This window comes from Castor canadensis, chromosome 5 (assembly GCF_047511655.1).
Source record: "Castor canadensis chromosome 5, mCasCan1.hap1v2, whole genome shotgun sequence".
NCBI classification, from domain to species: domain Eukaryota; kingdom Metazoa; phylum Chordata; class Mammalia; order Rodentia; family Castoridae; genus Castor; species Castor canadensis.
Window position 1 is genome coordinate 47724066 of NC_133390.1, and position 24146 is coordinate 47748211.

General features: G+C 38.8%; 1 protein-coding gene and 1 long non-coding RNA gene across 5 annotated transcripts; one reads left to right on the forward strand and one right to left on the reverse strand.

The window, feature by feature from the left end:
• Window positions 1-5528: 5528 nt before the first annotated feature.
• Cpox (coproporphyrinogen oxidase) lies at window positions 5529-17567 on the reverse strand. The gene is made up of 7 exons (XM_020182809.2): window positions 16879-17567; window positions 15012-15155; window positions 14667-14777; window positions 13284-13425; window positions 11929-12147; window positions 7436-7540; window positions 5529-6799 (listed from the first exon to the last, which is right to left on the reverse strand). The coding sequence occupies exons 1-7, from the start codon at window positions 17396-17398 to the stop codon at window positions 6712-6714; spliced, it is 1329 nt and encodes a 442-aa protein (XP_020038398.1). The 5' UTR covers window positions 17399-17567; the 3' UTR covers window positions 5529-6711.
• Window positions 17568-17583: 16 nt separating this feature from the next.
• Window positions 17584-19446, forward strand: LOC109698532 (uncharacterized). 4 transcript variants are annotated; one of them, XR_002213545.2, is made up of 3 exons: window positions 17584-18179; window positions 18280-18369; window positions 18516-19446. It is a non-coding gene; the product is annotated as an uncharacterized lncRNA (long non-coding RNA). The 4 variants fall into 4 exon arrangements; XR_002213547.2 differs by having other exon boundaries at window positions 17585-18179; window positions 18519-19446; XR_002213546.2 differs by having other exon boundaries at window positions 17586-18169.
• The last annotated feature ends 4700 nt before the right edge of the window (window positions 19447-24146 follow it).

A 24146-nucleotide genomic window follows, 5' to 3' on the forward strand; every position in this document is an offset into this window, starting at 1 on the left:
AGCTTCCTTTCCAATGCTGAGAACATCCAGGGAAAGCTTTCCTGCACCAACGGATTCTCATTAACCAGAATGGTTAATTAACAAAATCTTCAGAGGAGACTCTTCAGAGACAGTTTGGAGACAAAAGGGGAAAGCTGTCACAATCTAGATGGACTCACCTGTGCCAGACCTCACAAAAGTTACTAAAGTCAAGAGGTTTCAAAGAAGTGATCTTACACAGAGCTACTGGACATTCAAGCCCTTGTAGGCACCTCTGACAGAAGGCAAACTCTGTCAGAGTATATTTTTGGGCAAGACCTTCCATTTAAGTAAAAAATCATTTTTTGCTGGCTCCAAACTTCTCTTTTCAGTAGTTCATGCTCATGGAGTTATTTTCCCTTAAGCAGTCTATTTAACTGGGAGCATTCTTTTACTTTCTCTGTACTCTACTTGATAAAGTTGTTCTAATTTTAGACTTAAACTGCTTCTTCAGAACACCCTCCAGATAACAACTCTGGAACCTCTTCCAAAACAAAGATTGAGGTAATGACCAACCAGGCCACACCTGTGATTGGAACCATTTACTATGCATACCTTTGTCCCCTGCCCCCAGTTCTTTTGTCTACTTAGACCTATAGCCAAGGTCTATACCCCAAGGTTCCTTGGTTTTTCGTCTCATGCTGATAACCATTAGCCCATGTGTATTTAACTGCAGGCCTCACTTTATCTCCTGAAGGCTACATTCCTTCATACAGGTTGCCACTCAAAACCATGTCCAAGAATGCTGGTTTTTATGTCAGTGCTGCTTTTATATCAGCCAGCCCAGGATTATTCATGATACCACTAAGAGACTTTGGGAACACAAGGCCAATCTCCAACAATGAACAACAGACAACTGGAAACAGTGGTCTTCCTGGGCTAAATGGACATAATGGGTCTTCCCTTTACTGGGACCCCTTATTTTTCCATTGTGAAAAACAGGAGGGGATTAGATCTTCTCACAGCTGAAAAGGCAGGCTATGCCTCTTCCTAGGAAGTCTGGGCCTAATTAGGGACGGGATTTAAAAAAAATTTAAAAACCTCACAGCCTACTAATATTCTTTCCTCCTTGTTCCCATGGTTCATCCTGCTGGTGGCCCCTCTCATCATTGTTCATCTGGTTGTAATGTTCCTACTATGCTTCATTAATATCCTCCAAAAATCTTTACAGGAATGTAATTACTTGCCATTTCTTGGGCTACCTCAGGGGAGTAGTTCAAGGCCATCATGCTTCTACAAACTCTCCAGGCTCAACAACCCCCCACATTGCCCCTAGCCAGCAGGAAGTAGCCAGAAGACAGGTGGCACCCCTATGCCACTCTATGTATATGTATATATACAAATATATATGTGGTTGTGTGTGATATATATGTAATTCAGAATGCCAAATCTCGAGAAGCACAGAAATAATGCAAATGCTGGAATGTTGAGAAAACAACGCGCATACCTGCCCAACCCCAATGGCCTTCCCACTAATGTCCAGCACCTCCCCCCATCCTCCTTCTCAACCATCTTACCTAATGCCCATCCCCCTCCAACCTCCCTTTTGCTGCCACAGGATGTTTAAGATCCCCAGCCTGTAAGAAAGGCGTGCTCTTGCCCCTCTCAGAGTGTTACTCTGATGGTCAAGGGTCCCTCTCAGGTCTCCTCTCCCTAATAAAGACCTGCTGCTTATGAAGGTCACAGATTCTTTCTCAGTATGTCTCTTTTCCTTTTCTTCACTTTCCCTTCAAAAGATAGTTTAAAATCCTGGTTAAATAAGTTCAGCTTTTAGAACAGAACCAGCTACATTGAGGGAAGATTGTATGCTGTTTAATTACCTTGCTCTCCTGGTACATTTTAGTGTATACCTGGTTTAAAATCACCTGTAGAAACAGGTCTGTGAGGTTTTATGTTTTACAACATATGACCTGATTTCAGGTAACAACACAAGATTAGTCATGTCATTTGTAAATATCTAAGCTTCACTAACCTTAAATGTGCTAATTAAGGCTTATTATGAAATTAGAATTTAACATGAGTTTATTTGGGAGGAACTAAATTTAGAAGTGAGACTTTAAATGCGTAACTAATACTTGTGGCAAGAACAATACATCCTTGAAAGCAATTTCTAAATGAGATTTTAAGAGATGTATACTGGGAATTTATGCCTTCACAGATTTAGGAATGAGATAATTATACAGATGGCCAAACAATACTAAACTTGTTAAAAATATATTGCAAAACAGTGTTGGAAAGCAAGAAGAACAGGTTATTCATAAGGATTATTATAAACAAGAAAAACTCCACCTCAAATATTTTATAGAGTGGAATATACACCAAATGACTATGTGAATACAGACTGCAATGAAAGTGATGCTAAAAGAAAAAAATGTGCTGAAGTCAGGGTAGAAGAGATTGTTTCCAAGGAAATTTTCTTAGAGATGTGAACTGGGTTAGGAAGGATGGATAGAAGCAAGAGCGATTCTCAGCAGAGATAGCAGTTCCCCGAAGAAAGGCCAGAAGGGACATAATTCAGAGGATTTATCTCAAACTAATGAAAATGTCATGTTTTTCTTTCTATATTTCATGTTTTTTCTTCTACAAAATTGGAGAACAGAAGGGTAGAACAGATTCTGCTGGGGGGGCAGGGGTCTGGCAACGGGGGAGGGGGAGAGGTGGTAGGGAAAGGGGGTATTAAGGAAGTAGTAAGATGAATATGGTGCAAATAATGTGTACAGGTATGTAAATGCAAAAATGATACCTGTTGAAACTGTTCCAGGAATTGGGGGAGAGGGGATGAAAGAGAGCGGTGAAGGGGGTAAAGTCAAGTATATTTGATACATTGTAAGAACCTTTGTAAATGCCACAATGTACTCCCACCCAGCACAACAATAAAGTGAAAAAATAAAAAAACAAAAGAAAAATAGGCTGAAGTGCATGGGTGAAATGTAAAGATAAGGATGAAAAGAGAGGGAGGGGCCAAATGCTTTGAATACCAGTCTTAGTTTAGAATATTTTCTGTAGGAGGAATGCTTTGAATATTCAGCCAGGTAGTGATAATGGGCTTCAAGGAAATAATGCTGAAAGGAAGGAATGGAGACCAGAGTAACAGGAAGCAGGCAAGATATTGCAAGAGACCCAAGCAAGATATCATTGGGATGAGGAAGGAAATGCAGAGACATTTCAAATGTAGTCTCAATAGGAATTCATTAGGGCAATAAGAAAGAGGAATAAAACCTGTTTTGTGGTTTCAAGTAAAAAGGTAGAGGTTTTGAAGATAGCCATAAATTTCTTGACACTCTGCCCACAGAGTTGGAACCTTATTCTCTTCCTCTCGAATCTGGAAGTGGCCTTAATAACTCATTTGTAACCAGTGGAATGTGGAAGAAGCGACATAACCTCAGAGGCTAGATTAGGAAACAGCCATGATGCTTCAGCCTTGTTCTGTGGAACATGTGTTCTAAGCCATCTGTAGAAACTGTGACCTACCGACCAAGATGGGCCTAGTTCTTGAGTTGTCCAAGTTTAGGCTCAGATATGGGAGATTCAAACATGCAGATGGATTCCTGCTGTGATAAATTATATGAAGACACATGGAAGTGTAAGTCCTAAAGAAACATGTTATTTGTCTTGGTACTCAAGTACTCTTATTGGTACTCTTAGCATTCAGAAGTATTTATTTCAAACACTCAACTGAATAGGTGGGTGCTGTTGTTTTGCTACCAAAGGTTCATATAACAGAGGCATGGTCTTCAGCATAGAGGTGTTGAGGTGGTGGAACCTTTAAGAGATGGGTCTTACTGTGAGGTAATTAGGCCATTGGGGTCACTACCCTTAGAATAATGCTCATCTCCTGGGCATTAGTTCTCATAAGGGTGAGTTATAAAATGAGAACACCCCACACCACACATTTGGCCTCTCCTGCAATGACCATTTCCTTTCCCACTTCTCTACTGTTGTAACACAGCCAAGAAGGACCTCACCAGAAGTCAAAGTGATGGGGTTTCCTGATCTTAGATTTTTAACCTTCACAACTGTAAACTAAATAAACCTCTTTATAAAATATCCAGCCTCAGTTACCTCATCATAGGCACAGAAATCAGACTAATATAAGTAAGTAAGCAAAGCACTGTGATGGATAGGAAACAGTGGTTAAATACTTGCTCTAGCACATTTATTTCTCTTCCCCAGAATACCCCATGACCACTAAGATACATGCTAAAGGTAATAGGAGTTAGGTGTTCAGGTCATTTGGAGGTTTACTCTGGTCTTCTAATAGACTTAGAAGAGACATCAGTAAGAATTTGGAGGAGAAGTTCATTTTGAAAACAGTAGAATGTATTTTCCACAAGCAATTATTTTTCCTCAGATATACCTTTATCCATAGTAAAAATTCCTGGTTATTGAAGAACATGAAACAGATGCATAGAAAATTTTTTAAATTTCATCTAGCCCAGTGTCCATCCCAATAGCCTAAAACAGAACTAAATAGGCTGGCAGATCTACATAGTAATTTTTTATGTTTTAAAAGGTAAACAGGTTTATTTGAACATTTGTTCCTATATACTAATGTTTTTCCCCAATATCAGTTTTATTGAAGTATCATTCACATATACAATAAAATTCCATTATATTAAGTGTCAAGTTAGATGAATTTTGATAAATGTATACCATCTAGTAACCATGATCTCAATCAAGATGTAAAACACAATCAATTCCGCATCTCTAGCCTTTAGCTAGAAAAGATTTCTGCTTTTCTAGGTTTTCCTATGACATCATCATACAGTGAGTATTTGTGTCTGGCTTCTTTCTCTTGGCATAGTGCTTTTGATGTTCATAAACATTGTTGCATTTATCAATACTTACTTCTTTTCATCATTGAGTAATATTTCAATGTATGCAGTGTTAGAAAGGGAAGAGACAGAGAGGCGGCTCAAACAGGAGCGCAGGGTTTGTTGTTCGGGAAGGAACTTTGTGGAGGGGGACCCCAACAAGAGAGCTAGAGCCCACAGCCACTAACAGACTTGGAGTAGATATAGGGGAGTAGTCTAGAGGGGAAAATTCTTCCAGAGTGGAGTCAACCATCACTGGGGAAAGCTAGAGGAGAGAGAAGTGGTAACTAGGTAGATAAGTTGCTCAGGGAAGCTAGAGGAGATAAGTGGAAATTAGGTAGCTAAGTTGGTGAGTTTCAGATTCCTTGGCAAGATGGTGGCTTGTCATTTCCTTGAGGCTAGATGTGGTCCTTCCGCTGTGGTGAGGTACCAGTAAGCTGCCTGCAAAGGTAGAGGGTCCAATCCTAACGTGACTTCTTTTTGTTCACCCTAACACATAGGTCATAAGTTGTTTCTTATTCACCTGCTGATGGTTACTTCTAACTTTTGGCTAACTCCTATGAAAATTAAATACAAAACTTCTATTTTTCCTATGTAAAATACCTAGCAATGAAGAACTATGCTCTTAGTACTGAGAAATATTTGTGTGTTCTTATATCAGATATTTCAATAAAGAATACAAATACTTCTTAGATATCATTTCATAATAAAATTTATCAGTGGATCTGTTGTAATTCATACATTTCCTAGTCCAAAAAGCCACACAATCACATACATTCAACATTTTCCAGGATAACACTTAATGATATGCATGAAACACTGTTCCTTACAACCTTCAACATATTATAAATCAAATAAAATACATTCATAATTCTATATGAACAAAGACGCCACACATTAAGAATTCTGTTGTGATTTTTCTCTTAAGAGCAAATAGGAAAATTTCAAATAGTCCATTTTACCAAAAAAAAAAAAACCCACCAAAAAGCATAACCACTACATGCCACACTTTTACATTTACTATAATTAAAAAAGGAAAGTATTTCTCGTTTCATTTTCCAAATGAAAAATATCTCCTAAATTCACATCCTAGGATTATTCTTAGTCTAAAGTTCCAGGTAGAAATGTATGGGATAGAAAACTTTAAGTATCAGAATCCAGGGATATAAGCTTTTGCTTTCAAAAGTATAGAGTATTCCAACATTAACAAATTATGATTTCACAAAAAAAATTTTAAAATTACAACTTAAATGTCCCTTATTTAAGTAACAGTAATGTCACTTTAGAGTTAAAAATTACAGGTAGTCACTGAATTTTAACACATGAAGACTAAAAAAGTTTCAAAGGCTTCTAAATACCTATCACTATAAAAATGAGTACTTTATAATATTATGGTCTCTAGAGAAAGCTACATAAAAATTACATCGAGATTTCAGAAATGATAAAGTAACAAGATACACTTTAAAATGACCATGAAGTCTTACCTTCACTGAATTAATGAAGATAAAAGAAATATATGAAACAAAAACAAGACAAGAAGTTTCCTGGTGCATATTATAGTATATTCCCTTATCTTAAAACTTGGAAACTCAATGTCAAACTTTACTAAAGTAGCCATACAAAATGATTCTAAGAGTACAAATGAATTAAATGAGTTTATATCAATTGACTCTGACAACAACCATCTTACCACCTGTCATTGACAGGAACCAAACATTCTACCATCTGCTGAGGAGGTGGGGCCCAAAGTGGAGAAGACTGGACCACTAAGGCACAGGGAACTAAGTAAGTAACTGCCACACAGTGGCAACAGTGCTGGCCAAGAGACAGAGACAAACACCTGTACCCTCCAAACCCCAGCACAGCTGCTCTGCAAACATTAATGCACCCAGTCCCTGGGATGGCGAAGAACTTCCAGAATTTCAGCTTCTTTGGAATTTTCTGAGGGTGAATGCATGTACTCCCATCTATATGTCCAAAACAAACAAAAAAAGCAGTATTAATTTTTAAAAAGGACACACGTAACTCTTACATGAAAAGTAAAATCCTAAGAGCAAAAAAAAAGTCTTATACCTCTTTGTCTCCATTGTGCCTAATATCCCCTAATGTCACTTTTAATACTTGCTGCTAAGAAAGTTTGTTAATTCTTGGGTGTACTTGGACTAATATTATTATCCCAGGGCCAAAATACACTTTTACTGTAAACCTGGGCTTCATAAAATACAGAATCTCAGGTGATCATGGGAAGATGTGAGCTTAATTTTTATGCATAGCTATTCCCAGAAAAAAAAAAAGAAAAAACAACAACAAAAAAAACCAGGTAGGGATAATCAGTCCATCCCCAATACATATACAACTCCTTGTTCCCTGTGGTTTTTCCTATTCACACGCACGCACGCAAAGCTGCATCATTGACCCTGACTCCTTTTATAAAATCCAATTTGGTTTGTCTTAACTGTCTGACATGATTTTCTTATAAAATCAGCAAAGTAAAAACCAATAAAGTCTGAAGTAAGACACTGTTGGTGTTAGCTTGCATACTTTGTGGAGGGTATGGTGTGAGGGGTGGACAGATGGACTACTATGATGAGTTATCTCCTTACCTGGCGGTTAGAGGTAAAGACATCAAGATGCTTTCAATCCTGGATCCTGGAGTTAACAGGCCAAACTTTGTGCCTCGATCATATACCAGATTAAATTCTACATACCTGACGTAAAGACATCAAAAATTGTTAAGCGCTGCTAAGTAAAATCTTTCTGAAACCAAAAAATACTTAAAAGGGAACATCTCCCCAGTTCCTGTCAGGTGGAACTGGCACCCAAAACACTAGCCAGTAGCCCAATGATCTTCCTCCCCCTGGGCAGCATAAATAAAAGTATTGTTTGATACTCTATCACCAAACAATAGGATACAGATCCTTCACTGACAAAGAGCATTTACAGAACAAGAAGGTTCTGTCTTTCCATAAACAAGCAGAATGAACACAAAGCTTTAAAGCACAGCAGTTAGAGAAGAAATGGCGTCCTTTCTCAGATAACAGTGCTCCTTTGAATCCTCCAAAGGAGATGTTTCAGAGCATTGTAATCCATTAAGACAGTGTAGAACTTCTGTAACTGAAAGCCATGTATAGTTAACTGTGATCTATTAATGATTAATATATCCTATATATTCATTTTTTAAAGTAGTACATTTATAAGCAGTTGTATAATGCATTTGTCCTACAGATTAATAGAAATCATAATAAAAGACACTATTTTGCATTGCAGTGCTTAGTTTTATTTTTCTTAGGAAAACATCCTCAGCATAAACTAAGACTTATTTCAGTATTATTAACTTGTCCAAGTTTTCATTAACTGTCATGGAATGAGGGGGAAAGGGAGGGGGCAAGGGGTGAGGGAAGAAATGACCCAAACATTGTATGCACATGTGAATAAACGAAAAAAAAAAAACTGTCATGGACACAGATCTGAACTCCATCTAGCTTAAAAATTTTTTCTGCCTTTAACATCACAGGATATAAAAGGATCTCTTCAATTTCAAAAGGATAATTTCTACTCTCCAAAATGATTTAGAATGATATATACATGTAAAATTTCAGTAAATAGTCCCCCTTTCAGATCATTTCTCAACTCATTTATAAACTACCCTCTTGTTCTTAACTTCCCTCAGATATTATTACCTAGCCCTCTGGTGACGGTCTTTAAGCCCACTCATAGCAAAAGATTCTCTAAAATCCCATAGTATTTCCTTTTTTTTTGTCATTTGGTTTGGTTTGGTTTGGGGTTTTTTTGAGACAGGGTCTCACCAAATAGCCCAGATTGACCTGGAACTTGCTATATAGCCTAGGCTGGCCTCAAACCTCCCACCTGCTGGTATTACAGCTATGTCACACTATACTTGATTCATAGTACTTCACTTTTCTTGAGAGGGGGAGTGCAGTGCTACAGTTTGAACTCAGGGCCTTGTGCTTTTAAAGCAAACGTTCTATCACTTGAGCCATGCTCTCAGCCCTTTTTGCTTTAGGATTTTTCAAAGAGGGTCTTACATTTTTTGCCCCAGCTGGCCTGCACCACGATCCTTCTACTTAAACTTCCCACAGAGGTGGGATGAGAGGAGCATGCCACTGTGCTCAGCTTATTAGCTGAGATGGGATCACATAAACTTTTTGCCTGAGCTGTCCTTGAACTACTATCCTCCCAAGTAACTGGGATTATAGATGAGAGCCACTGCACCCAGCCAATACTTCAATTGGTTTAAAAGGCCACTTTTTTAGTGTGGAAATTTAGCAAAAATTGTGTAAAACTTTAAATAATTGTACCTATTGATTCCTTTCTAGACTCACCATTTATCACTGATTGGCTTTTATGTACTAATGACAATTTTATACCATCTTATACCTGTCTCAAAAGATAATTTAGGTAAATCTTTTTAATTTCTTCCTAAGACTATGGAAAATAATTTCATCTCTCAGCCACGTTTTTTACCTGATATTAACTTTCTGAAAAATGATTTCTAGGGGACGGCTGTAATTCTCTGATTTGTGTAGATGTGTTTAAAGATCTGCCCCAAAGACCCTTGTAAGGAACTCCTGAAATTAATTTCTGCAGGATCTCTATTTTCTTTTTTTTTTTTTGTATTGACAAAACCTTATATTATTTATTTTGTTTTGGCAGTACTGTGTTTTTTAAAGACTATATATATATACACATATATGTATAAATTCTATATATATATTTCATATATATATATATATTACATTTTATTCCTTTATTGTTGTGGTGGGTGGGGGTACATTATGGCATCTACACAAGTCCTTATAATGTAACAAATATATAATACATGAATTCACCTCCTCAACCGCTCTCCCTCACCCCTCCCATTACTGGAATAATTTCAACAGGTATCATTTTTGCATTTACTTACATGTGTACACATTTTTTGTATCATATTCACTCTCCTGCCCCCTTTCCCCATCACCTCCCACCTCCCACTGGTACCAGTCCTTCCCATTGGGCAGGACTTGTTCTGCCCTCCTGTTCTCCAATTTTGTGGAAGAAAAAAAAAGAAAAGATGACACGAAAAGCTTGTTTGATAAAGGTAGCTACCTCTTTCTCTACATCGGCTTCACTGCCTCGTGTCAGATTCCACTTAGATCTGATCATTCCACACATACATTACTCTCTGAGGTACCTATAAGTTAAGGGCTTTAAAGAACCCCTCTGATTTTACTAATGCCTATGTTTTATCCTACTTCTCGCTCCCAAAACACAGAAAAAACTCAGCTGAAAGTCTTTAGTTCTGCTCTCCTATGAAAAAGATGATGATGAGGGTTAAATACAAGGTCTGAAAAAAGAACAGTAGTAACTAAAGAAAACAGATTAGGTGAGGTGGTCAAAAAAAGACATTATAAAATCACAAGGGAACCTGAATGACCTCTGAAAGGGAGACTTATTTTTAGAAGGAAAGGTGGCAGGGGGAAGAGCAATCTGTAGAGGATACAGACGATGGGTTATGAATATAGTATAAAAAACTCAAGACAGTGCTAATGTCTATGAATCTCTGCTATAAGGCTGGGATTATTTTTAGCCCCAGAGTCTATTGTCTTCTTAGGGCCTGGAGACAAGGGTGACAAAAAGAGACTTTCTTTAAAGAATAGTCATATACCACACCATAAACTAATCTAACATTCTACGCTTCTGCCTAACACCAGATATGCAATGATACACACACAAAATGGAACTTTCAGAATGAACTGTCATTAAATCATATTAAGAAAAAAATCCTTATTGCTATGTCTAAGGAGTTTTAAAAGCTTCACCTAAGCAATGTTCATAAAATTTTCTAACTTTGTATATAAAATCTTATGCAAAACTAGCTCATTTCAGTTTCCACAGAGGTTTAAATTATCCTGTTAGTCATGTCGCCCTACTGAACTGTGAGCCTCTTTTCAGCACATATTGATAGAGCTGACCTCAGGAGGCCCAAGATAAATGTAAACAGAATGAAGGAAAGAGTGGCAAAGGTATATTTGAGAGATTTTGAGCGGGGGTGTGGGGGTGGGAGGCCCAAACCATGCATTGTGTAGAAATTCCAAAAAAGAAAATTTAATTAATTCTCTTTGCCAAGTTGATAAATGGGGACTAGATAACACAGATAATAATTTTTTTAAAAAGGTTAAATGTAAACATTTATCTTTGGACTGAGAACATTATGTAAGTTGTCCTTTTTATGGCAAAAGTTTTAGCTTCTAGTACCCAAAACTTCCTATTACTGGGAAAATTACCATAAATTAGAAAATCCATTTTATAGCCACAGGCCAGTGGTATACATACAATTTAGATGGCAGTGAAAAACTAATGTGGTCTGGCAGGGTGGATATTTGAAGCTGATTCACAGGCACGCTGCCTGAAAATTACCTTTTTTGGCCACTCAACTGAGTTCACAAAGCTAAATGAACAGAGCCAGGTGACAAAGGTGAATATCATGGTAAGTACAAACCTTACTTCAGTTAGGTAGCACCCTTTGTATGATGAAAAGACCACAAGTTTTGAAGCCTTGATGATCTGGTTCCACATCTGGGAACTTTTATTACTTGCCATGTTATTTTGGGCAAGGGGCTTACCTTTTTGAGTCCATTTTATCATGTATAAAATGCCGATCACTCTTACTGCACAGGTTTGCAGAAAAAACCAAATGCCTACCATGGGAGCTGCAGGTAGGAAGGGTCCCAAAACTAGTAAAATTTATCACTGAGTGTAAATAGTTTTTGAAATTATTTAAAATAACTTTCAGGAAATTTTTCAGATGAATGGAAAAAAAGTATGATTCCAAAATTACAAAGCAGAAAAATGTGAAATGATGCCTATATCTCAGCATAAGGCTGGAGAATATTGCTAGAAAACACTGTTATTTTTAGATTATGTTACAGATGTTATTAAATTCATGTTTAATATTCATCTAATTATAAAAAATACTTAGGGTGTGGATTAACACAACTATTACACGGCATCTGCCTAAGACAACACCGATTACTATATTGCAGCTGCTCCACTTCCCCAGTTACGCAAGGAAACATCTGACCCTCCTGTCACTCACCGTCCTCTTCTGAGCTGCTGCCATAGCTTCTCCTGGGGGGTGAATGAGTCATCACAGTGCTTTTTCACAAGAGGAATGTAAGAAGGAACCACAGCCTGGGCACAGCTCTGCACAAAGCGAAATACCTCCTCTTTGGATGGCGAGTCAAGATCATCAAAAAAGATACCACCGATGCCCCTCCGCTCTCCACGATGGGCTATGAAGAAGTAATCATCACACCTGGAAAATGCAGCAGCGTTAAACCAGGGATCCAAGAAGAAGAAAAGAGATGTGAAAAATCAATGTCGGCCTTTCGGTTCAGAGCACTCTCCCCAACTAATGCCAGCAGGATGTCCTTACTTTCAGTTCAATTATGAGTGAAACTCTGGCCAGATTTTCTGCAGGTATCACCAATGTGAAAAATACTTATATTCTTATCTTCAGAGCAGCCCAGCAATTTAACACAAGTCTATCTAAAGGATCTGGAACTCTAAGAACTTCAGTGAAAAGAGCAATAGAACTCAACTAAATACTGTACTTCTTGAAACCAGTGATGCTGCTGCCCTCGAATACTGCTACTTTTTTTACAGGAGGCAGGAGGCAGGAGGCAAGAGGAGAGGAGTCTTCTAATAATTACACCAACCAGGGAACAAACCAAAGCTCTCGAGTCAGTTCTTTATTCTACCAAGGAGGGGTACAATAAACAACTCTATAGTCTCCTTCAGCAATAAACTGATGATTCTATAGTACACATAACTAAGGAAAGGGCTGGTGGAGGGAAAATTTCAGAGTGTTAAAAAAAAAAGTCCCTGTACACAACACATCTTAGACTTCTGAGCTTCTGAGCTGGCACAAAAAACTACTACTCTGTTCTTCAGTCTTTTTCTATGTTTACCAAAATAGGTTTCCTAAGAAACTATTTACTAAATGTTAAACATGTAAAATAGTTTACAACTTGGAAATAGTTCTTTTGATGAAGTCTATATAACTAATATACCTAAATAGAAAACTTGTTCCACCGAACAAATGATTAGAAACTGTTCATAAGGCCACTTTAAATATAGCCTCAGTAGCTTAAATTCTTTTGGGATGAGAATTCAACATCACCCTCCTAGGATTAGTCTCTGACTCTTAGGCATCGATCACCATAATTTATACTCTACATTCTAAATCATTTGGGATCAAAAAATGATGCTTCTACACAATATACATTATAGACATCCAAATATTATTTCAAAAACTTAAAATTCTGGTGAGCAAAATAAGACTCTTCATAAGCTGAAGAAGGTGTTTTGTGATGTAATAGTTACTCTCAGGATACACAAAAGGAATGGGGTATCACTTGGGGTCATGAAAAGTTCAATGCCTTTACCTACCATTTTTTAAATTTGGGGTAGAGATCTGGACCATGCTGGTCACAAGCCTCCTTAAGAGTTCGGTGAAAATGGACAGCATCCTCTTGGTTCAAGTATGTTGGAGTAAGGTCACATCCACCACCAAACCACCATTGCTTGTTACCTACCAAATCAAGACACTGGATTTGATGGTGGCCTTGATATTCGATATACTACTAATTGTCTTAACAAACCTAATTCAGCAGCTTAATTTATTAAGCATAACACTTTCTGAAGGCCAGTAAGGCAGCAAAGACGATGTAAAAGCAGAAAGAAAAAGAAGTCAGAAACTAAAAAGTGAAGGATAGAAGAAGGCAGAGAAATGAGATGTAGAGTACTGAATGATAAAACTCTGTACAGGTGGACCAGGCGGTAAATCCCAATGCTGTCTCTACATTAGAATCACATGAGTATCGTAAAATATCTCTGCTAGGTCACCATCTGAAAAAGCTAACTTCAAGCCTAGACATGTAGTTTATAAAAGCTCCCCAGGAGATTCTGATGTTCCCAATAGTAAGAACCACTGCCCCCCTTCCATTTTCCCCACAAAGGTTAAAAACACTTGTGGAGAGAACGACTTACCATTTGAGAATAACTGTTTTGTGCACTTACTTTGGTAGATGAATTATCAATACCATTTACCAACTATTTTTGGTCTGGGAGTTTTGATTTCAGTACTGGGGATGGAACCCAGGGACTTGCACATACTAAGCACACTACCACTGAGCTATATCCCCAGCTACAGTTACCATCTTTCAAACATTACAAGGTCAAAACAAACTGAGTAACTTAAAAAAGAAATGACTTTAAATGCCATCACCTGAAGAGACACCAACAGGTGTAAGCATGGCGCTGTTTGGATGCTCTGACAAGTCATTAACAGATGACCTTACTGATAGGTGATACAGGTTGAAACTACATGCATAGCAGATATGATCAACTGCACCCCGTTTTAAACCCAGTGATAATGCCATTATGACTAGCAAAGCTATGCATGCAAAAAATATTTCACAAAGGCAAGTTCTCAATTTCAACTTAACCTCATACAATGAGGTCTTCTGTCAGATATAATGATTTTATATTTGCAAAGAACACTGCGTGCACTTTGACATCAGGGTTTGCTAAATCATTCTTTCTGTGCTGGAAGAAATATGGGGAGGTCAAAGTAGTCAATACCTTTCTTACTTTTCATATGTAGTGCATAATCCATTGTACCTATCGAGGAATAAGCCTTCATTTGCCCCCTGAAAAAACCTCCTTAAGACTGTAGTTATTCTTTCTCATGTTTAGATGTGATACCTTTTTACCTGTCTTAAAATATAGACTCTGCTCAATAATGCTTTCCATAGCTCCTTAGATACTTACCATCAGCTTCTTCTACTTCAAAGTATCTGTAGTTGAAATGGATAGTGGGAGCATGAGGATTCTTGGGATGGATAACAGAGCTCACACCCATAGCAGTAAATGGCAATTTACCTGGAAAGTGAAATATGAAGCGAAATGCATTCAATCACCTGATACCAGTTAACTCCTATGTGATTTCTGAATCAATTTCAAAAGCTGCTTTTGAACTTGCCTCTTAAAATAAAATTTTCACAAAATAATTGCAAACATGCTTACCTGGCATAGGTACCCAAATGGGAAAACCAGAAACAATATTTATTTTATAAATATGAAAGGGAAGGTTTGCAGGGGCTACTTAAGATTTACCCTCTTTAGTCTTCAAAACTTTTCCTCTGCTTCTCATTTGTTTTGTTGCATCCTCAGAAAGATTCCCATGAATGACAGAAATGCTCACCCCAGCCTTTTCAAAAACACGCCCATCTTGAAGTACACAGCTGATGCCACCACCTCCTGTTACAGAAATGGAAAAGGAGGAGAGGGTACAAGAGTATCAAAACTGAAAGCAAGTCTTGCATGAAGGTGGTGGGATTAGGAGTTATCTGCCTCTTCTATGTCCCAAATCCTCTGTAATAGTATATTTAGAATTTTTTGTACAATAAGATTGGATACTTGGCTTAGCTTTATGTCATAAGCTACTGATACTAGACCTCCCAACACCACTAAACTTATTTTTTTTTATGCCATCACCTAAAATAAGTCATTCTAATAGTTTCCCTTCAAATACAACACAGTAGAGCCCACTGGCTATGACATCTAAGAGAAAGGTGAATTAAAAGTAGGAATGGACATACTTGGTGGGTGTCCTATTAGAAGCTCCATATTGCTTTTGTTTGTTTGTTTGTTTGCTGTTTCCCTTTTACCTTTGTTTACAAGTAATTTAAAAACACTAGATATTAAAATTCTTAGGGGATTCAGAACCAGAATTGAGTGGCACATACATTAATATTTAGGTGTAAGAGGTTATTAGCTTTTTTTTTTTTTTTTAAATCACTAGAGTCACCACAAGGCCATTGTTTCATAAAGGTTCGTGTTTGGCTTGTTTCATTTCTAAAAACTTTTAGAGGTGAATGGGATATAAGATGATCCAGTACAACCCTTTTACATCCCAAATGACAAAACAAAGATCCAGAGAGGTGAAATACTATATTAAGATCAAATAAGCCAGCAAAAGACTCAAACAATTTGTCCAAGTACTATTTGTGTTTTGGGCAATACTTGAAGCACTTTACCTATATTCATCTCATTTAAATCTCATACTACACATACATATGAATTATTTTTCATCTCCTTTCATAAGTAGAGAAACAAAAAAGTTAAGTACGTCCAAATGTCACACAGCTAGTCTGTAATTCAGGATGTGTTCAGTGGCCTTCACTTGAGAACATTAAAAGTGCTATGAAACATTAAAAATGCTATGCAACCAGACTGAGCTTCACTTAATATACATGTGGCAGTATCACAGCTCAAAATCAGTTGGTGAAAAGATGCTGCTGTCTTCCCAGGTAGCAAAAGTCAAGAATGGTTCACTTTTATGATCAAGATGTGGCATTTCACAGTATAGACAACAACATGGTCACCAATATATGACTCTGTAACAACCGGATTTGATATTTAAGTATTTTGGCAGTCAGAGGAAATATATTCCTCCAGGAAATCTTTGGGTACATTTGGTAGAACTACTGAAAAAAAACAATCAAATATTTCTTGGCAACAGGAAAAGGAAGCACAAAGATTTCTAATGCATCCGCCCATGGAGGAGTCTGACAGTTAGCATGAAGGAGAGGAGTTCCTCTATCTCCAAGTAAGGACAAAGGACAAATGCACCTAGAGAAGCATGAAATGCAGGAAAGTCTATGCTCAATAACACGTCTATTGCTCAGACTCACAAGCTTGTTGACTGCAAATATGCCTTAATATTTCTAAGCAAAGGTCATTATGGAATTGCAAACATTTTCCTGGGTCCACACGAGCAAGTAGAAAGCCAATGACCCTCCCAGTGTCAATCGTTTTAGCAGTGTTCCTTCAAATCAAGCGATTTCTCTGTGGGTACACCCTATCTTACCCCATCCCCAATTCCTAACCATTTTTGTTCTGCAACCTAAAACTCAATCTTTCTCTCCTCCTCCCCCATCTTCATTTCCCACTGGGACTGAGGTGGGGGAGGCGTCCTCACCTTCCTTCCTCTCCCATCGGTCCACAGAGAAGCTGGCGACCCCGTCTACCTGTGCCAGCGCCTGGCACACCTGGGCCTGGGTCTCCAAGATCAGCAGCTCCATCTTGGTCTTCACGTCTCCTGGCCTCCTCCGCATCTCGCGCAGATCAGTCACAGGAGGAGCCATGAAGCAGCTGCAGCGACGAGCCAGCTCGTCCTCTTCCTCGGGCCTCGCAGGCGAGGAGCTCCGCGCTCCCGAGCTCTTGGGCACCATCTCGGCGCGCTGCACATGCCCGAAGGCGGCAGCGGTCAGCCCCGCCAATCCCGCCAGCGCTGCGGCTAGCCCGGTCCCCAGCCAGGGGCCGCCTCTAGCCGAGGGCCCGTGCCCCAACCCGCGCCTGTGCTCGGTACCAGCCGTGCCAGGGGGCCGGCAGAAGCGTCCGGATGCGCAGCGCCGGGACCAGGCGCCCAGCTCTCCGCAGCCGCCCCGCGCCGCACTCCAGCAGGGGCCTGCGCCCAGCCTGCCCAAGTGCAAGGCCATGGTCCCGCCGGAGCCTTGGCCGCTGCCGGCGTCCTGGAGAAAGAATACTGAGCGCCCTGGGGTGTCCTGAGCCAGGGACCCACGAAGAATGGGAAACTCTCGCTCAGAACACTTGCTGCTCCCGTAGAGGCGGGCGGGAGGCGAAGAATTCTGGGAACTGTAGTCCGCTCGTATCGCTACTGCACCCGCCCATCGCACTGGAACTGCACGATAAGAATCCACCTCGCCCCGAAAGTCTGGTTGGACTGGAAGAGCACTGGGACACGGGCGGAGCCACAGGCCTGCGGAGGCTAAATGAGAGATAAAAGAGGCTTTCTAGTCACGTATAACCTTGGCTCAGCTGTTTTCTCACCCACAGAGAGGAGGCAAAGTAGAGCTGGGAGGCCCAGGAGAGCGGCGGCAGAAATAAGACTTAGGGACACGCCCACCATCTGGCCTTACATTTTCAAGCCGGGTTTGCAGAAGGCAGTCTCTGGCTCAGGATCCGTGGAATGTCACTTTGTCTGGGTCCCGGGCCTCTACAGTTCCTTGAGCTGGCGGGAACAGGGAGGACGGGGCCTGGGAACTCCATGCCTTAAGAAGTTTCTAAAGGAGTTAAACAAGGTAGTAGAGGGCTCTTAAGAGAATTCTAGGAAAGATTCTCTGGGATCAAGTTCACATCACAGTTCTGTCCTTTTTTAAAATCTTGCTTCCACGGTGCCAGTTGGTGATTTTAGAAACAAGAAAAAGAAAAGTGACTGTTTTACTTAACCAGCATGAAATTCCTGACCTGTATGTTTGGGTAATTAAGAAACAAGACATTTAATATTTATCTACCATTGTAGAGTTTATTTCTCACCTGTAGGGTTCTTCCATTGAAGGGTTTATTTCTCACATTGTAGGTTTATTTCTCACCTTTAATACTTGCACCAACTCCTTTAAACTGAGCAGAGCAAACATCCAAGATCCAATCTACTCTTCCCCTGTCTGAGGTAAGAGGCTAACATTTGATATGCAGGTGTTTTGCCCTACTGTGCCCAGACATATAAAGTATAGGAATTAATTGTCAACATTTTTACAGTTATCTTATGGTCTAATTTGTCCCTGAGGTATCCAGAATGATTTTAATTTCTACTAGCAGATAATGTAAGCCACGGGTCATTGTTCCCAGAAGATCTTCCCAGTGACTGGAGCACCGATGGAAGTTCAACACTGCTTCACATCAGCAGGTCTTCTCCACCCACAGCTGCGGCCAGCAACTCTCACCCTGGGACATAATGTTAGCTAAGTCAATGGAAGGTAAAGCCTGGATTGAGAAGTTAGTAAAAAAAATTTAGGGAAGAAAAATAATTAGTTTTTAGTCATCATGTAACCTGCCATGAGGCTAAGTTAATAGAAGACAAAAAAAGAAAGAAGAAAGGAATTATCCATCTGGAATGGTTGTTTGCCTCTTCTGAATGTCTGTCATGGGGTTTGGCTGGGACTGGTGATGATAAATGAAACTTCTTAACAAAAAAGGAACTTCTCTGAACAATTACCTATAAGAAAGCCCTTTGTCATTGCTCTGATTCTGAAAATACCCATAAAGTTAGTAAAAGAGAAACAAAAGCAGACCATTTTGAACATTTGCCAGTTGCAGATCTGATATTGAGCAAATTGTATACCAGCTTACCTATCCTTAGCCTGTCTGTGCAAAGGGCTCCTCTCCTTCCATCCCCTGGCTCCCAGCACCATTCCTACCTTCAAATTAGTATGCAATATTTAATGGAGGCCTTAAATACCTTACACCTTGGTGTAAACTGAAATAATGTTCCTAGGTTTCAAATTGTCCCCAAATGAGATACTTGTATTTAACTTTTGTTCATGAGTGTGAAATGAAAGACATCTAATTTCTAAGCAATTTTATGCAGCAGAAAGCTCATGAGGACAAGTAAAAAGTTTATAAGTTGTAAGACATAAAGTATAGTGGGCTGGCAATGTAGCTCAGTAGTAGAACACTGTTCTAGCATGTGCAAGGCCCCGAGTTTCATCCCCAACACCACAATAAATAAATGAAAAGGTAAACACTATATATGAGTCCTCATCTACTTATGAACTCAGTTTTCAACACTGCCTTATAACTTTATTTTCTACATGACCCCAGCAGTCAAAAAACTCTTATGGTAAACAAATTTACTAGATACAGGAAATATGTCAATTTTCAAGCTCCACATGCTTCTCAGAATCTTATGAATTTTATTCTTTCCCTATCCCCCAAGACCTACTGAACATAACTGATTTTAGACTGTGGCTAGCACATTGGTATTCCCTTTCACAGAGAATTTAAAGAGGCCCCCACTTGATCTCTCTGGCTTCTAACAACACACACACACACACACACACACACACACACACACACACACACATTTGTATTTACCACTATCTTTAACAAATTGTACTATTTTCACCAGTTCCCAAATTTTGACAGCCAAGCACAAGAAATGTGACTCAATTATGTTGCATTCAGATCGATGCAGACACTCAGGCTAATTAGTAACAAAGAATTGCTAAACATATGTGTGTCTTGGCATGCTTCTGAACAATTTAGAAATATTGGTGGAGGTTATGGAAGGAGTAAGATTGGCAAAGAAATGGACTTAAAAAATTTTTTTTGTTCTAGAATTTATATTTTAAACTTTTGGATCTTTATAGGCAAATGCTTACATAGATCCTTAAAAGAATAGCCTTCACAAGATGGGTACTAAATATTCAATTTATTTTTGTTGACTCGCTTTCTCTTTAACTGAAATAATTTTAAATAGATTTTCACAGAGATATAGATACCACTCAAAAATTCCAAGAAACTTTTATAAAAGGGACAAGCTAATAGTGCCTGCTACTTCTCTACTTCACCTTTTGGCTTTAGCTTCTCTCTAATTCTCTATAGAAATGTGGATGTCTAGAGTTGCAGCAACATTTATGTATTTAAAATTATTATTAGTGTTTGGTTCAGAAAGGGGGATAGTGAGAATATAGGATGTCATTTCTAGAAAAAGGGAATTATAGACAACAACATATATGACCACAATAGGGAGAAATTTTTGAAGATGATTCTAAGAGTAACAAAAAAAAAAATAGGGAATTCAGAAAGAACTAGCAAGCACAGAGCAGTAACTTAAAGGGGAGACAGAAGGTAACCAGTTTGATATAGATGGTTGATAATAGAGTTGTTTCAACCAATTTAACCAAAGCAGTATCACTGTTCCCATTGTTCAGGTATATGAATTCGTGGTCACTCCATCCCTTCAGTGTTAAATGCTTTCAACAACCTTTCTTATGTCTTGGGCCAACTGATAGGGTAGATCATTTGGGAAAATGTTGGGAACAAAGTTTTGGAATATATACATGTATTCCTTCTGTTAAGCAATCAAAGAACAATGGGTGTTGGGCACCTACTCAGGATCCCTATCATACAGTAGTAAAAGAGACACTTGACATTAATCTTGGGTACCTGCCCTCATGATATCTTCATGGCACTTACAAAGCAAAGGTGCTCCCACTCATGACACCAAGCATGCATGTCATTTGATGGACTGGATTACTCTCTTGAAAAATACACATTAAGACCTTCTATTTAAAACCCATCCCAATATCTTTTTAAACTTAGTAGTCAAGAACAGTTCTCTGATGTTTGCTCCTATCAAAAGTACCCTTTTACCCACATCTGTTTAGCCTGTATCCTGTTTTTAGAAGTGAAGAGGTTGAATGAATACAGAGGGAGGGAAAGCATACTTGGAACACTCTCTTACTGCACACATTCTGAACATGAGTCTTGGTTGTCTGATAAATGAAAATGTAGGCCCACAGCAGAATGAAGACTAGAAAGATAGGTGTGGGGGATATCCAAAATGCTTAGTGGTGAGTTCACCCAGAACAATTCCTAGGACAAAAGGATAAAGGCCTCAAAGTCAGCACAGAGGGCAACAGGCAAATTTAAGAAGAAAGGAAACAAGAAGTCTTTGTGCCTTTGTTGTGATGTTACAGAATCAGAGGGGAAGAAGGCATCCAGGAGGAGAGTAGGTCAGTGGGAAAAAAATGTTACTCTCTGATCAACAAAGAATGTAAGTGCCAACTAGAGGGTGCTACTAGAAACCATGAATTCACTAGCTACCTTTGAGATAATAGCTTCAGAAAACTTGATAAGATAGCAGCTAAACTGAAAGAATATTCAGAAATACAGAACAACGGTAGCTCAGGTAGGAAGTAATAGGATTGACATATTATTGTAAGAATACAATAATATGCACCACTAGCAGAATTCATGCCCAGAACAAAGGTTTGATTTCTCTCCTTAATTCCTCAAATTATACCACTGAGTCTCCATTGAGGGAACATAAAGATCAGAGCAAATTGAAAAGAACGGGGCAGAGGAATAGCCACTTTGGGCCCTAATCTATGTACCTTCCAGGACCTGGCTCTCTTGCTCCAAATATTTGCTCTGATCCTCACCCTCATCCTAAGCAGCATTCAGGCAACCTTAGAATCCTATTCTCAGCTGTAATTCAAGGGTTATGAGAACTTTGTTACCCAACAAAATTTTCATTTTGTTTAAACTAAGCCCAGAGTCATTTATTTTTTTCTATATGCATTTATTTAGCACCTTTTCATTTTTATTAGGATAAAATTAGGGGGAATTCATAGTGACAATTCCAAATATGCTTATATTGTATATTGGTTAAATCACCCCCACCACATCTTCCCCTACAACCCCACCCCACTCCACTTAAAGCCATATTTATCACCTTTTTATGTGCATAGCAACTTCATAAGCAGAGAGGACTACTGTGGTCACCTTCACATGATATACTAGAAAACTGAAGTTTGGGTAGATTTAGGGTAGAACAGGTGCATTATTTCTATGATGTCTTAACATTGCTACACTGCTCTTCATCTCTGAGTTGTCCACTAATATAATATCAATTATATTTACTAAACATGTACCTGAGAACTACACAGAGGAGTTAACAAACTTCACTCACCCTACATAGCAGTTATTGTGCACTGAGGCTATGACATTCCATCCCCAACAATCTGATGTATTGGATGTGGACTTCCAATATTGAAAGAGAACTTCTGAGAGCAGCTGAGCTGTAGTGACAGAGACAGATTTCTGACCCTATTTATAACATTTGTGACAAAAATAAATTTAATGTATTATTAACCAGGTAAGTCATTGACATAGAAATAATTTATTCTACTCCAACCATTCAACATGTGCCTCATGAAGTCTGGCTCTTGTGAAAGGGGCAAATTAAAGTAAGATCTGATATAGTACTTAATTGTACACACTAGAGGGCACTCACCTATTAGTTCTCAAATCAGTATATAGGAGAACCACCTTGAGATCTTGTTAAAAAAAAAATCACAGGTTGTGGAGGGAACAGTGAATGTGCATTTTTAAACTGATACTGGATTTTTTTCTTTAGTGATAGGGGATTGGAACGCAGGGCCTCATGCTTGCCAGGCAAGTGCTCTAGCCCTTGATCCATGCCCCTAGTCCTTTTTTACTTTAGTTATTTTTCAGATAGGGTCTTATGTTTTTGCTGGGACTGACCTCAGACCACAATCCTCCTATTTATTCCTTCTGTATATCTGGATTAATAGCCACTCAGCACCATGTCTGGCTTGTTTAAGATTAGGGTCTCACATTCATCAATGAGATTGAGAAATCTACCATTAAATTTACATGGAAACACAAGAGGCCACGGATAGCCAAGGCAATATTCAGTCAAAAGAACAACGCTGGAGGTATCACAATACCTGACTTCAAACTATATTACAAAGCAACAGCAATAAAAACAGCATGGTACTGGCACAAAAACAGACATGAAGACCAGTGGAACAGAATAGAGGACCCGGATATGAAGCCACACAACTATAACCAACTTATCTTTGACAAAGGCACTAAAAATATATGATGAAGAAAAAACAGCCTCTTCAACAAAAACTGCTGGGAAAACTGGTTAGCAGTCTGCAAAAAACTGAAACTAGATCCATGTTTATCACCCTATACCAATATTAACTCAAAATGGATCAAGGACCTTAATATCAGACCCCAAACTCTAAAGTTGGTACAGGAAAGAGTAGGAAATACCATGGAATTAATAGGTATAGGCAAGAACTTTCTCAATGGAACCCCAGCAGCTCAGCAACTAAGAGATAGCATAGATAAATGGGACTTCATAAAACTAAAAAGCTTCTGTTCAACAAAAGAAATGGTCTCTAAACTGAAGAGACCAACCACAGAGTGGGAGAAAATATTTGCCAGCTACACATCAGACAAAGGACTGATAACCAGAATATATAGGGAACTCAAAAACTAAATTCTCCCAAAATCAATGAACCAATAAAGAAATGGGCAAGTGAACTAAACAGAACTTCCTCAAAAGAAAGAAATTCAAATGGCCAAAAAACACATGAAAAAATGTTCACCATCTCTAGCCATAAAGGAAATGCAAATTAAAAACACACCAAGATTCTACCTCACCCCTGTTAGAATAGCCATCATTAGCAACACCACTAACAACAGGTGTTGGCGAGGATGCGGGGAAAAAGGAGCCCTCTTACACTGTTGGTGGGAATGTAAACTAGTACAACCACTCTGGAAAAAAATTTGGAGGGTTCTTAAAAATCTAAACATTGATCTACTATATGATCCAGCAATACCACTCTTGGGGATATACCCAAAAGAATGTGACACAGGTTACTCCAGAGGCACCTACACATCCAT